This window comes from Synchiropus splendidus, chromosome 7 (genome assembly GCF_027744825.2).
Source record: "Synchiropus splendidus isolate RoL2022-P1 chromosome 7, RoL_Sspl_1.0, whole genome shotgun sequence".
Taxonomy (NCBI): Eukaryota; Metazoa; Chordata; class Actinopteri; order Syngnathiformes; family Callionymidae; genus Synchiropus; species Synchiropus splendidus.
The window spans coordinates 27,995,284-28,010,720 of NC_071340.1; the positions used below are offsets into that span (position 1 = coordinate 27,995,284).

At 50.6% G+C, this 15,437-nt stretch overlaps 1 protein-coding gene across 26 annotated transcripts in view; it reads left to right on the forward strand.

Annotated features, from left to right (window-relative positions):
- Positions 1–275: 275 nt before the first annotated feature.
- The window catches only part of LOC128762132 (ankyrin-1-like), a 54,843-nt gene continuing 39,681 nt past the window's right edge, over positions 276–15,437 (forward strand). For 14 of the 26 annotated variants that reach the window (XM_053870026.1, XM_053870028.1, XM_053870027.1 and 11 more), the window contains exon 1: positions 276–787. In XM_053870026.1, coding sequence (XP_053726001.1) covers positions 662–787 — 126 coding nt within the window. In that variant the 5' untranslated portion in view covers positions 276–661. The remainder of the gene's footprint in view (positions 788–15,437) is intronic. The other 12 variants (XM_053870052.1, XM_053870035.1, XM_053870036.1 and 9 more) reach the window with 2 other exon arrangements.

Below are 15,437 nucleotides of genomic sequence, written 5' to 3' on the forward strand. Positions count from 1 at the left end.
AGTGTGGTGCAGTGATTTGCTGGACAGCCAGCAATCCTCTAAAGACCAAGGCACAACAAGACTCATAGATGCTGAGAAATTAAATACAGGAAAAGGAGACCAAATCAATACAGAGTGACTTGGATTTAACGCTGCACCGGCCAGTCTTTGCTCTGTCTACAAGCCTTTTTGTGCATTTTCTGGGTGGGGGCGGGTTTCGGGGTTGCAGAGCAGGTACGGAGGGTGTCAAGCACAACTAGGTTGGGGAGCACTAAACAGAGAGCGAGAGAGAGAGAGAGACGTCATGAGGTTTGGTCACGCTTGCCTCTTCCCTCTCCATCACTAAGAGATTAAAAACACACACCAGAGATGAAGACCGCAGCAAAAATGGTCTGAGCGAAGCGCTCAACCACTGAGAAGGAGAGACACAGAGAGAGAGAAAGAGAGGGAGAGCCAGCGCTGCGGTAGCATCCCACAGCAGACGGCTGAGGACTGCCGTGTGTGTGTGTGTGTGTGTGTGACTGCACTGCTGAAGAGGAGGAGGAGGAGGAGGAGGAGGAGAGGCTCTGCAGGGCCAGAGAGGAAGGCGCAGCAGCAGCAGCAGTGGCAGAGGCAGAAGTCCCGCCACTGTTGCCCCACCGGATCCGGAGACCCAAAGAGCAGCCGGACCTCCACCGCCAGCATGGCACAAGCAGCCAAACACCTCCGCAAGAACAAGGATTTAGAAGCTCTCGCAGAGCAGGAGCGGAAAGAAAAAGAGGAAGAGAAGTTCAAGAAGAGGAGTCGCTCCAGGGATAAAAAACGCAAGGTACTGTACACAGGTGGGGCCTTTGGGGTGGGGAGGGGTTGGTCTGGGGGGGGGGGTTGACAGATACCCTCCTTCCTTCAGAGTCATGCCAAGTGTCGGGGTGCCAGCGCACACAAGGAAACCTGACGCAGGTTCCACGGTGTGCACAGACGTCCCGACTCGCATGTATGTCCAGCGCATACAGAGATGGGAAACAACACACTGCATGCTCTCGTACTCCTCGACCACTTGATACCTGCTTTATTGACTGCACCGCTGAAACCCTCTGATAAGGCAGAGTCGCCACCACTTCACTGTGTCCTTCACATCTCTGTTTTCTCTCTCTCACCGCAATGTTAGTTGGCTTAGCGACCCATGAGGATGTCACCGTTACCCTCATCAGCAACCCTCTGGCTGCCTGTGGCTCCCAGGCCAAGCAGGAGCCATCGGCTCGCCGCAAAGAATAGATGTCACCCACTGACTGCAGAAAAACAAAATCCACTTTATTCCTCTAGCTGCTTGTCACCTACACTCATTCATGAAAACGACTCATTCACTGCAGATTGTGTTTGTGTCTCTTGTTGTCGTTGTTGCGTTTGTGGCAAATAGTCCACAACAACCAAGTGTAAACGGCCGGCCACTCTGTGCCTCTGCACTGTGCCAAACTGGCTGTAAACCAATCTCATGCTGATGCAGTGCAGACCCATTGGTTCATAGAGGGGAGCAGACTGACAGAAGGAAGTGGCCTTCCGCTCTTTTGCTGGTGGAGGAAAGGACTGCCGGTATGATCTTCAGGATGAGAGCAATCTCTGGGAAATAATGCTGACATTAGCTTTGCAAGTGTTGACCCTATCCCAATATTGACGGGCTCAGGGCATCACCTTTCACCTCTGGCCATTCCCAGCAGCTGCGTAAATCACACGTGAAGCCACTAGTCACAAGGGGGAGCCTCCGTCTCCAACAGGCTGAGCGCAGAAAGTGGAACACTTTGGAGGATTCCATATCTCTTACATAAGCGCACCGCTTAAGACTTTAAAATAAGCCTCCTGACTTTCGCCAGCTCCCCTCCCACCTCTCCGTGGCGTTTTTTTAAGCAGCAGCTCACAGTCGCTCCTAGTTTCTGCAGCAGGAGGGAATTCTCTCCTACTGACTTGAGTCGTGTGCATGCTGCTTGCGTTTCACACCTCAGCTTGTGTCACAGCTCCAAAAGTGTAACACCTTAAATGATCTTCCCGCAATCCAGTTCTTCAGAGAGCCAAACTCAGGCCGAGAATGGAGGTGAGAAAACCAGAATAAGAGAAGACGAGCATAAGACCGAAGGGCAGCACGGCACCTGGAGCTGAGTCAGCGTGTCGGGGAGGGGGAAAGCCATTAGTAAGAGCAGCCATTTCCACGCAGTGACTGGAAGCTAGAGTTGAAACCGCTGGACTGACTTGACACTCTTTTGAGACAGGCATGGCTGGCTGTGTCCAGGTCATGTGCCGACAGTGTGATCTGTCCAAGTGGGAGCAGGTCGAGGTCACACCAAGGTCTCGCATCGAATCAGGGTTACAGATGTGTGGCCTGATCCAGGATACAATTTGAACCCGCAGTACTGACGTCCCACTTGACCATAGAGCTGTGAGGACTCAACGGGCTGTAGTGAAAGCACGGCGTCACGCACGTCCTTGTGCATGAGAAGCATTCACCGAACCTGTATTAATTCATGAGCGTGTAATGCAAATAGGTGCGTCTGTAACAGCCCTAGGACCAAGTCCAGCGTCAACCCACCGACTTGCACATCCAGGACGGTGTGCCACTGGCTCGTTTGAGGCTCTCGAACAGTGCGACCTGCTGTTTGGGACCAATAACCAAAACGTGGGTATTTGAGTAGAATGAATCTTCCTATTGATCTGAAGTAGCAGGGCTGAATTAGGGAAACTGGCCAGCAGCCGTACTCTGAAGCCGCGCAGGTAAAGATGCTGCTTTGTAGCTCCATCAGTCTAGCTACAGCATGAAGAGCAAAAGACGGCAGGATTACGATGCTGGGAGACCCTCCGCTGCATGTCCAGTGCCATGAAGCCAGCGGGTTACGATGGTGTGAGAGGGTGTAAAGAGCCCTTCGAATGAGCTTCCTGATGGATTGTGCAGCACAGGTCAGTGGCAGAGCAGTGACTTGTGTCCTCAAATGACTTTTATTGATGAATTTGTTCTCTTGAAAAATGAGCAGTCACCCTGTGAACAAAGCTGTATTGTCCCAGTCAGCAGCTATTCTTTCCTCATTGGCGACGTGTGCGTTTGTGCGGCGAGGGCCGGAGGGAGCCGGAGGTCCGCCTCCGTATGTGACCCACATATGATAAAGACCAAATGTTGCAGGTATTGGAACAAATATTCATGGCCATTTTGGGTCAAAGTAGAAATGAAACTGAACATCACCACTTGCCTGAATTCCATCACTTAAGATGCTGTAGTTTATCAGGCAGTGAGTTCAGCGAGTCAATGGCAAATGCAGCAGCAGACGACCCGCTTGGTTTCCAGTGCACGGTTTCCTTGGACATACAGTCCCAGTGGCTCCAGAGAACCCCAGAGAGCCTGGTGCGTGAGCTGACACAGTGGCACTGCTGGTGCCACTGTGTCAGCTCACACACCGTGACTTTCCAACAGATTCGTCCGGTCGGCTGGCAGGTAAATCCAAACCTTCTGTAGATTGACCTTTGGAGAGCCACATACTCTGCATACTGAACCTTGACTGCAACCGTATGTGCTTGTTTAACGTACAAATCCAATAGTCCATTCAGTCGTATATATAGATTTCTCTGTGGTGTCATTTTACTTTGGCTCAATCGGACTTGTCAGTGTGGAATCGTGAATAGCAAAAGGAAATAAATAACTCCATGAATGACAGATTTGTTTGTCCACCATAGCTTTTTAACTGGTCTACTCTGAATCATCATGATATTTTGCATCGCTTGTGTGTCTTGCCTACACTGCATGTCGCCAGCAAGCATTACTGTAAGTGCAGAGGACTTTGCTAAAAGGTCATTATGAGTCTCTGTGTGTGGTTTGTGTCAAGTAAAGCCACTCTTAACAAAGGGATGAAGGCAGTTGTGCACTGGCCCATTAGTCTTGTGGCAGCCAGCGTACGCCAGCAGCTTCAATATTGCTACTCTGGTCCAGAGGTGAGTGGCTGCTTTTAGAAATCGTGTGAAGGCAGTAACTAAGGCAGCGCTTCTGCATCATGTCCGTCACAAGCCAAAGTGTCAGCGGCGGATCCCCCTTCCATCCTCGTCTCAGTCACTCCCCCTCTGCCCTCCAAAGTCTTCTGCCACTGAAGCCGAACGCTTCTCCTTACTTGTGTTGACGCTGTCTACATGCATGGCTCCCATAGCTGCGTGTCGCTTGGATGTTCAGGTGACTGACATTCAGAATCATCTCAGCGTATCATTCACTCTCAGAGCAGCACAGTCAACTGGTTCTGAAGCGCTTCCTCTCGGCAACTCCAGCAGTCGCTGGATCACCAGGGTCCTCAGCAGTCTGGCACCCAAATCGACAACATTTTTGTGACTCTAATCCTCACAGTCAGCTTCTTGACTTCACTGTGGGGCTCACATACGTCTTGTGGATCATTCTGGAAGTCTGAGAAATCCCCTGTGGAGCTGTGCACCTTAAATGAGTGCTGTTCTCTCCTGACGTGGGTGAGGGTGCGATCCATCTCTGTCTTCGTCACAGTTCACGCAGGGGTGAGGCAGGCTCATGTGCTACTCCCTGACTCTTCAGTGCTCGGACTGTTCCTCCCCCCGGAACACCGTCATGAAGCTCTTCACGGGACTAGAGGTCCTCACCAGATGATGGCGTTGTGTGTACGTTTGGAAATAAACGAGAAAGGCCCGGTGAAACATGCGCAGAGTGATGGCACAGACTCCACAGGAAGTATCGCTGTCACAATCAATAAAAGCCGTGTTTCCAGTGAATATGTTCTGTAGTTGCTGACCTTGCTGATGTGTCGGTAAACCTCCAGCGCAGGACTGACTGGATGAACAAGGCCAGAGAATGCACACACACACCTGGATACATTACATGTGATATTATAGTGTCATGCAGGTAAATAGCAAAGCGCTCACTATGTAGCTCCATGGAAATGGCTCCGCGCTAATGTGGTGCGCTGTGCAGCAGAGCAGTGCTCAGGAGACGCATGAGGGATGTTGTGGTGGCAGCTGACATTCCATTGACATCGGCAATATATGTCTCTATCACGAGTGTTTGCTAGAGCTATGGACCGAACTGCCATTACTGCGCGTGGTGAAAAGAAGTGCTTCTGATTCAGAGAAAGTCTCACAGCAACAAACTGACTGCGAAAAGGTCACAGGCATCTTTTGTTGTGTGAATAACAAACCTACCAAGCTAACGTCGTCCCCTCTATGTGTGTGTGCATGTGTGTGAGTGAGTGTGAGAGTGTGTGTGTGTGTGTGAGTGAGAGTGTGTGTGAGTGTGAGTGTGGAGTGTGTGTGAGTGTGTGAGTGTGTGTGAGTGTGTGTGTGTGAGTGTGTGTGAGTGTTTGTGTGTGAGAGTGTGTGAGTGTGTGTGTGTGTGTGTGTGTGAGAGTGTGTGTGAGTGTGAGTGTGGAGTGTGTGTGAGTGTGTGAGTGTGTGTGAGTGTGTGTGTGTGTGTGTGTGAGAGTGTGTGAGTGTGGAGTGTGTGTGAGTGTGTGTGAGTGTGAGAGTGTGTGAGTGTGTGTGTGAGTGTGTGTGTGAGAGTGTGTGAGTGTGTGAGTGTGTGTGAGTGTGAGAGTGTGTGAGTGTGTGTGTGAGAGTGTGTGAGTGTGTGAGTGTGGAGTGTGTGTGAGTGTGTGTGAGTGTGAGAGTGTGTGAGTGTGTGTGTGTGAGAGTGTGTGAGTGTGTGTGTGTGAGAGTGTGTGAGTGTGAGCGGTGTGTGTGAGTGTGGAGTGTGTGTGAGTGTGTGTGAGTGTGAGAGTGTGTGAGTGTGTGTGTGTGAGAGTGTGTGAGTGTGTGTGTGTGAGAGTGTGTGAGTGTGAGCGGTGTGTGTGAGTGTGTGAGTGTGAGGCCTGTGGAATCCCTCAGATGGCTGAGTCAGCAGACCTGATCAAGGCACTCACTCATGTTGATGGAGGCCTAGAATGAGTCTCTGTGAGTCCAGCTCTGGGCTTTAACTACTGCTGGAGAGAAGAATGGCCACGAGCTGCAGGAAGCTCTTCTTTAATTAATGCTGCCGCGGGGGAAGGTGGCAGGACGGTCACTCAGCCTCCACCCTGGTTCGTGGCTTCATGGCCTCCTTCCTGAGGCGGTAAAGAGGAGGAAAGCCCTGCACGGCACTGGCACTCTGGCTGTACGCAGAGGAAACGCAGGAACGAATGGAAACATGAGGAAGTAAAGCTTCGCTGCAGGAGCCCGGCTTCCCCAGAACTGGGAGCCAGGCTATTTTGAACCTGGTGTCTGGCTGTGTGAGGTTCTCTGTCCGGAGAATGTTCCTTTTCTGGAAGTGTTTTGAATGATACTGCGTCAGGAGAGTGACTGTCACCACCACACGTGCACAGGAATGGTGAGGCCAAGTCAGTGGCGGTGACGGAGGCACAGCACTCGCGCAGATCTGTCCCACACACATCCCATACGCTCCACCTCCGAACACACACAGATGTGCCTACAGCCACGAAACCACGCGTCATGTGGAGAGGGGGGCTTCCTCCCGGCCCCTCCCTCTCATCTACCTCTCCATCTCTCGCTCGGCGTGTGGATGATTGTGCTGAGCTCTCCTCCCGATTGTTAATCTGGCACAACAGCTGTTGCACGAGTCCCTGAAACAAAATTGAGAGACCACGCTAACTGAGCTTAGTCCAGATGGTATTGGGGTGCCAGCCAATTCCCAAACGATTTGACGCAGTAGAGTCAAGCAGTGTGTGGTTGGAAGAAGAAAGCACAGCGTCAGATACGCTGTGCTTTTTGGCTCAGGACACAAGGCTGGATGGGGATGTACTGTCCAGGTACGTTCAGTCCCGCCTTCATTCATCCGCCATCAACTCTATTGTAGCTGTATGGTGACTTCCTCATCGCAGGAAAAGCAACATGGCGTGAGCGAACGTAAAGCACTGTTTTGGTTTCTCTTGAGCTGTTTGGTTTTCCTGACACCTGAGAGCTTACGCTTGAGACCTGAGGACGTCCTCAAATGTACATTATAGGCCACACAGACTGTGGTGAGCAGCTATCTGGGTTGAGGGGGCTCCGCCCTCCGTTTACACGAGGGGGGCGCTTGGATTATCCACCTCTAACTCCTGGCTGACACTAAGTGCCATTTTCAGCATCTCCAGGAACAGATACTCATGCTACGTTCTGAGTCACAACAACAGAGATACAGCGGTACCTTCTCATTTTGAACATAAATCCAGAACACAAAACGTGCGTGGAGCGATCAGCTGAGCCACGAGGCGCTCTGTTACTGTGTATAACGCAGCCTCTGTATTCAGACGTGTCCCGTTAGCTCCATTTAGCTGTTTAGCTGTTTTGTCTTCCTATTGAGGAGTGAAACCTTTGCTGTCTCCGCACTGGACCGTGGTCGAGGGTCACAGGGGAGGTGCTGGAGCGGCCACTCCAGGTCCTCTGTCCTGTTGTGGGCTGGAGCTGGGACAGGGAAGAGGCCAGTCTGGGACAGAGCGTGACTTGGTTCATGACTTTGTCACAGCCAAACTGCACAGAAGCGCACATTCAGAGCTGGACACGCACCTCTTCACTTCAGGAGAGACGTCACTCACTCACTCACTCACACGCTCACACAGACGAACAGCGCACCTGCAGCAGCAACAAAACGGACTGAGATTTCCAACAGATGGCTTCTGGAACGGCCATCTGGAACGGATTGTGGTTGAGAACCCAGGTACCACTGTAGTTGCTTTTCGGAGATGTTTGGAAAACCAATAACGATTTGGTGGCGGATAAGCGCATCCGAACACGCTCAATATTTGACGGTGCTGGATATGTCAAGCACCGCTTGTTTGTCGCAACAGCGGCTCCAAGCTCCAGGGAGCACATTTGTGGAGCCCAGGATGGTAGGGGAAGGTACCGTCCCAGGGTGCGATGCAGCTCAGTTGTTCACCTCAGATGTTTAGCCAGCTCTGAACCTAAGACAAGGTTTTCATGGCCATTCAGAGGAGAGGGATTTTAGCCAATCAGAGAGCGTGAGAAAGACTGCTGATGAAGGAGAAATTACTGCTCTGAAGAATGTCAGGAAAAAGAACGAAAAATGCTGCGAAGTCTCAGCCACCTGATGATGATCGGCGTGCAGACGTGCAGTCTGGATTTCTACACCAAATCAAAACGTATGGCATGTGCTTCACCTGTGACTGACTGTTGATGGTGGTGAAGTCCGTGAAGAGGAGAGGCTCCAGTCTGCTGCGTGGCTCACACACACACAGAGCGGGGCCACGTTATTGGTGGCAGGAGCCACGTCCAAACATAGAGGAGTCAAGTCAATGGCGCCCACATTTCTGTCTACGCCGCTTGATATTTCCAGGAGGATCAGGGTCAAATGGAGGAGTATGGTAAACGACATGCACCAGAGACGTACGCCGGACGTGAACCAGCAACCTGGTGACACACAGGGAGGAGCTTTAACCGCTCTACTGAGTCAGGTGAGCAGCTGCTCAGGTGAAGCCTCACAGCCTGACGTGTTGGTGGCACGTGGCTCTGCTCAGCAACACAGTAGAACAGTGGGGCTCTGAGCCTCCGACTGGTGGGCCAGGCCTGAACTAGTCTTACAGCTTAAATAACCTGTTTAGGTTAAGTTTAAGTCACAAATGTCTGACTGTTGAAGTTTTTATATTGTCACACTCATCATGTCGTCCAGTTCATGGAGTCGTACGTTAACTGGTCGACTGGTCACCAGGATCGTCGCTGCCTCGTCCACGACCACAACACTTGTTAGTTGCATGAGAATTTCAGACAAGTCAAATGCTGCTTAGTTGAGCAGCGACACATGTCCATGAAAGGTATGGACCGGGATTTTAAGCATGAGGTGCTTTTATCAGCACAATGACAAAGTGGTGTGAAATGATAGATAGTTAGAAAGTGTGTGGGTGGCACCTTCTGTGTGAGCAAGTGTTTCACATGAGCAGCAGCACTCAGCCTGCAGGCAGAGGAGCGTGCGCCTCACAGAGGATGAGCTCACCCAACATTGCTGTTCCACTGCATGAGAAGTGTCTGATCTACCTGACTGGTGTGGGACCTTCTGTGTTGGCGTCCGAACTCAGGCTTCAACAAGACGCCTGCTGGGCCCAGTTTGGTATTGTCTTTGATGCGCTGGGGTTTGCACAGCAGAATCCCTCGGCGCTCCCAGATGGCAAATCTTACTTAGTGGAGAGCAGCTTCCTTCAATCATCTCATGTCAAGTGTCACTGCGCTCAGCACAGTCTGCAATCAGACGCGGAGCTGTGTCTTAAACTCTCCATCTGGATGCTTGACAAGGAGGTTGTGCCACTCCACTGGTACCACTTCACCTCTCCTCAATATCGGTTTGTTTACACGCTGCTGGCATCAGAAGCTCCAGAGACTTGCAGGACGGCCATGTCTGCGTATGTGTCCGGACCTCTTTAGTCGACCGTCATGCCCAGCAACAGCTCCACTGGACTGGACTGTTCAGAGACAGATGTCTCCATCCAGAGGTTTCTAATATCAGCTGCTCTGTCGAGATGAATTTGGAATTAAAACAAGAAGTGAAATGAACTATTTCTGGGGGACGAGACTGATGTGCCATGTGATGATCAGTCAGGAAGTGGGAACAACGTCCTGCATTTGCAACAAGCTCTGAGCAGGATGAGGAGGAATCTCATGAGAGTGGAGTGACGCACATAATCGTGTCTGCCATCAGGCACAAATAGTCAAATATGCTGAGAAAGCAAATGACGGCTCAGTATCGTCTACAAACATTGTCACTCTACTCACTGAATCCCAACATGCCATACGGAAAAACATCAATATTTATTTTCGTTCTCCAGTTTCAACGTTGCACAGTTGTTTCATCCCACTTCAACACTTTTCTGAAATGCCATATGAATTCCATTGCTGCTTTGTGACAGGTGTCTGGTTCTTTCCTGTTTGGCAACAACCAAATCACACGCGTCACACATTAGATCGGACGAGATCAGATGGCCTGTACATTATCTTAGTGCCTTCCATGCAGCGCCCGACTGCTCCCAGCTGCTCAGAGAGTGCAGGGAACATACAGACACCTGGCCTCAGGATTTAGGCTCAGGTTTGGGGGATCGTGTCTGTCTCTCTCCCTCTAACTGGCCGACCCCAGAGATTTTTCCTGAGCAGAACACTCCAGCCAGGATCACTTCTCCTGCTCCACTACGGACTACAACTCCTTTTCTTGCCCGCCATGCTCCGCTGCAGCAACTCTCTCCTCTGCCTGCCGGTAGTTTGAGTACAGATCCAGAGAGAAGCACACGACGAAGTGAGCAGTGCAGTGACGGAAAAGGGGGGCGAAGCGTTTCTCATTTTCATTCTTAAAGCTGTCTGCTAATGTTTTCGTCGGGGCCTAGCTTAAGGATGGGCATGGTCTCAGGACAAAGGCAGTCACATGACAAGGTCACCTGCACCTCCAACACTAGCACATGTAGGCTCACGCGCATGTGGACTTGGCTCAAGAACATCCTCTGTCAGCCAGGACCTAGTCAGCACAGGGGCTGTGACAGGGTTAGGTAGCTCCCCCTAGTGCTGATAAAGAGGACTCCACCAACGTTGCTGGTTTAGCACCGCGGTCAGAGCAACGATAGGACAGGACAATGAGCCCTTCCTTTGTGGTCTGGATGCATTCAAAAGGAACCATTCGTGGACACGAGGAACCTCGACTGCACAGCAATTTCTCTCTTATTTAGAAGATGAATTCAAAACTCGATCCCTGCATATTTATTTGACACACACACACACACACATAGTTGAAGGTTTCCACACCCAAAACAGGCACTTGAGACTCCTATTTTAATCTCACTCCTCTTTCCTTGCACTGCTTCGCTTCCTCTTAATGTATCGACTTGCAGCCGCCGTCGGGGTGTGAATTCCCAGCATGGTGACTTGCTGGAGCCCACTTCTATGGCAGGCTGGTGACCTTGCCACTGCTATTTAAATCTGAAGCTGTCGAACCATGGATCAAAGGCACCGTGATGATTGACATGAAACCTGCTTTTGTCATCACACAAAAAGTGATGTGAACTGCCACATTCTATTCAGCATTATTGTGCACATTTCCCCCTCAATTGTATCATGGCTTTTTAGCCATTATTGCAGGATGGCTTCCATCATTTTGGATGGTCCTGAATCAAAATCTCACATGTGTAAACGTTGCCGAGCTTCACCTGACTGGCCATTTGAGAGATTTTCCAGTGAATAATTCATTCAGTGATGGACCATGCTGGACTCCGAGCACACGTTCTCCTCTCTCTTTTCGACAAAGAAACACTTTGCTCGTCCATCTCCTCTCCCTTTCATCGCTCTGGCCACTTTTCTTTTCACTCTTCTGGTTTTGGTCCTAAGTGAGGAAGGATGTATGGTGGCGCTGCAGGCGGTGTAGGACGGTTAGTTTGCTGGAAATGGAAAAATGTCTGTCAGAGTGAATTTGGCCCCTGCACACCCTCGGGCAGGGACCTTTAATTGACCACACAATGGTGCTGTTGCTTCCGCATCTGTGGCAAATGTGTGTATTTGTACAGAGATGTGGCTTCTTGGTGGGACCAGAGTTCCCCCGGGTGCATGGGCAGGACTGACAGAATACGCCGCCTGTGTCCTGCCTCAGTTCCCTTCAAAGATATGAGAGCTTCGGGGCGCGGCGGAACCTGCAGCCACGCGTTAGAAAGGCCCCACCGCAGACGCAGGCCAGAAAGAAAGGGCTGCTCGCCGCGCTTTGGAACAAGCCTCGCACTTTCCTGTCTCACCGGCTTTTATCGGAAGGCTGAATTTCATCACGCAGCAGCTTCCTGAAGACCGTTTTTCCTTCATTCATCACTTTCCTGACCCCACATCCCTCGCCGTCACGTGGTGTTCTTGCATCCTGCTGACTTGAGGAAACTAAATCTACTCGATCACTGATGTGTTTCCCTCCGTCGCCCGCTGTGCCTCATGTTGTCCATGATGCTCCAGGTCCATTTAACACAAACCCGTACAGCCAGGATTCTGAATATCATGTTGGTCCACTGGCGTCTCAGTCACGTACCGGCCACGATAGTAAAGTCCCACGTACGCTCAACACAGACAGGGACGAGCTCTCAGCATGAAACCCCTTCATTCAGTTCACTATAATATAGCCTTACTATAGCCAGGCTTGACTCTTCTATGACAAGAAGGAACGAGCGAAGCATTCCTGATGAAGGAGACCAGGTGATGAGATCACGCTGACCCAGCGACAGTTGAAGTTTAACAAATCAGTGCCGCACTTCCACTCTGATGTCTTGCACTTCAATTTGAATGAATGGATGAATGAATGAATTCCAAACGCTCGAAGTCAATACATTGTGTTTGGCTGAAGTCACACCCCCAACGATGTATGGAGCAGTAGAGGGACACAAGGACGCAGAACAGGCATCAGTGGTGGTCCTAGGTGAGATCTTCTGCATGCCAGTCGGAGCCTTTATTTCATTGAGACCGTCCACCAATTCAACCTTGTCATCATCTTCTTCACTGACTGTCTAGCAGGAGGGCGTTTGCTCTGCACTTGCTGCCTCTGGGATACGTCACATCTGCCTCTTGCTTGCAGTTGACCTCTGTATTTGTGAATGCTGATAAACACTCATGGTCTCCTGTCACTTCACCCTCTGCCGCTGTTACGCAATGTGCTTAGACTATCCCTATTGTGTGTGTGTGAGGGGGGGGCTTGATTATACTGCCTTGTGAGGACCTATCCCTGACAAAGCACTATCCTTGTCTATCCACTATCCTCTCATGTCTTCGTGGGGACCTTGTGCTGGTCCCCACAGGTCCAAACCTCAATTTGAGGATGAAGACTTCAAAATAACCGGGACTTTATCATTGGGTTTCAGTCTGGATCAGACTCACGCTTAAGGTCAGTGGTTTGTTTTGGAGGTCAAAGCATTATGTCAATGAGAAACCTAACAATGTCCCCACAGGGACAGCAAAACAACTTCGTGTTCGTGTTCGTGTGTGTGTGTGCGCGTGCGTAAACCTGGCTGGTGTGTCCAGCCAAGGATCCAAGTGAAAACTAATCCTGTTCATCCTGCTTCAAGGGTCTTAATCCAGAATAAGACAAGGTTAGTCCTAATTTCAAGCATGTCTCACAACAGTCAGCACTCCTCAAGTCTCCTTTAGTCCCAGACATGTTTGGGCTTGACGGAGCGAACATTCTCGAGCTAATGCACTGCTCATAATAAAAAATGACCGTCTACTTCAACAACACAGGTCACGCACCACTGTGACTGAAGTCCGGACTTCCCACACCAAGTCGACCTCCTCCACTTTAAACCCCGTGTGCATCCTCTGTAAATGGGAACCTCCTCACCGCAGCTACTTCTGACCTCCCAGACCAAAATCAAGATGGCATTTGCTTTTCACTTGAGCAAATATGAAGAAGAGCAAACTATAGCATTTTAGTAATAGTCTTCAGAATCACTGCCTCCTGATTCAGGTCACACTGACAGTGTTCTTCATCTCTGTGAAACTCACAGGGTGATCGGCCCTGAAATATTCATCAATATTATGAATAATAATCATTGTCATTTTTGTTCACTTGCAATGTTTACAGGGAATGCATTTGTTATTTGTTAAATGAAAAAAGACAACAGCTGAATTTCATGCTCGAGCAGGAAGATTATACGAAGTCAAATATGAAGTCAATGGGATCATAATTTAGTTCATGCCATGCCGGTTCACTCTTCAGCGCCACACATGGAAGTCGAAAATAGCGCCCTCTGGTGAGCCAGAGTGGTCAGCATCTGTGCAGCATGATGCAGGGAAATGAGTGACAGGTGGACCTCTGAGCTCAGAGGTGAGGAGCTGTAACGGTAGAGGAGGTGTGAGGGACCTGACACTCTAACAGCAGACGCTGTCTTCCCCCTCACACTCCCACACTGGCCCCACGCAGGGGGCGCTGCGCACTGACACGCCGCTCCGTCTGATCCAGCGGAGCCACTCAGCAGTGCTCTGCAGCCAGTGTCAGGCAGCAACATCCATGATCTGCACTTGTTCACTCATGAGGCACCGCGAGGGAGAATGGCAGGACCAGATCACACAACGATGCCAAAAACCAACAACATGCAATTGAGCCATTCACCGGTCCTTATGAGGAATCCAGAGACACGGGTGGGTCAATAGAGTCTGCCGCTCATTGATTTGTCACATGGGAGACATCGGTCTCACTCTCAATAAAGCGTCTGCACGGGCCTCGTGAAGGGAACACACGTCCCCCACATCCATGACTGGGACGTCTCCCTGGTCAATGTCATCACGGTTCTGCTGTTTAAGCAGAGGTCCTCACATCTGCGCTGCAGTTACTGGAGCATCAGGGCACGCACACAGAACACAAGCCGTGCTGAACATCACAGTCCCAGTGTTCTTCAGTTTTACCTTTAATGTCCCACTTGATGCATAAAAAAATCCCTTTCTATTTTTCACCTTCCCCCCGAGTCAGGGATCAACTTTCATTGCAACCAAAGTGGCGCAGCACACACCCTTGCAGACATCATTTTGGGGGGGGGGGGTGTGAAAGGTCGTCCCAACTTCAATAGACACACTAGACTTCAGGTGTGTCAGGGACATATCGCGGTGGTGAGCTCAATACAGGGAACGGCAGACATTGTACAACCTTCTCAGAGGCGGAGTCCTCCTCCAGTGACATCACATCACTATGCTGACGAAAACCATTTTACAAATTACAGTCCAATTCTTCTACTCTGCTAGCCTGGACCATCTGAGTCCACACGCCTTCTCCACTTCACTCTTCGACTGAGTCATGCACAAGGGGCACACGCTTCCTCGCTTATTTTCACTTGTCACCTGCTCAGCTCCACTGTCCTGCATCCTTCCTCCGGCGTGACACCGTTCGGATGCCGTTGCTCATAAATGCTGTGTGCTCAGGACCTCATTGTAAAAGCATGGTGTTGGGAGCAAAGTGAGTCATCTAGAGTTGTGTCGTCTTGGCTGACCACTGCCGGGTGTGGGCACACTGTCAGACTGGAGAGGCAGCTCGGGCGGCGTGGTCCACAGTACTGCAGAGTCATGCATGATGGATCGCCGTCTTCCTGCTCTCCAGACGCGTGTCTGTATCTATGATCCGAAGACCTGATTCACTCTCACCGGCCGACAGTGCTATCGCTAGTCTGAATGTATGGGATTTCCTTTGGATTTATTCATGATCATGTGTATTAGCGCCACTCTGCCGTTGATCAAAAGGGAGGGGGGGGCTAACTTTTGAACATGGAGGAGGACCTGCAGGGCCTGATGGAGTGCACACTGGTGTTTCCAAATGCAGACATGAGATACTGCGGTGGTTCTGGAATGTTGCCGAGGCGGTGTTTAACAACAGCATGTTCACATACTGCGCCCGTGTTTGCTCATTTTTGTTCCAACGCAAACACTTTTGCTCGACGCCTGGCTTTGTCTCAACTGTTATTTACAGCAGAGCCCCGTGTGTGATCGTGTTAAAGAGACAAGAATGAAGACGTTCAGCGCTGCAATGGTCA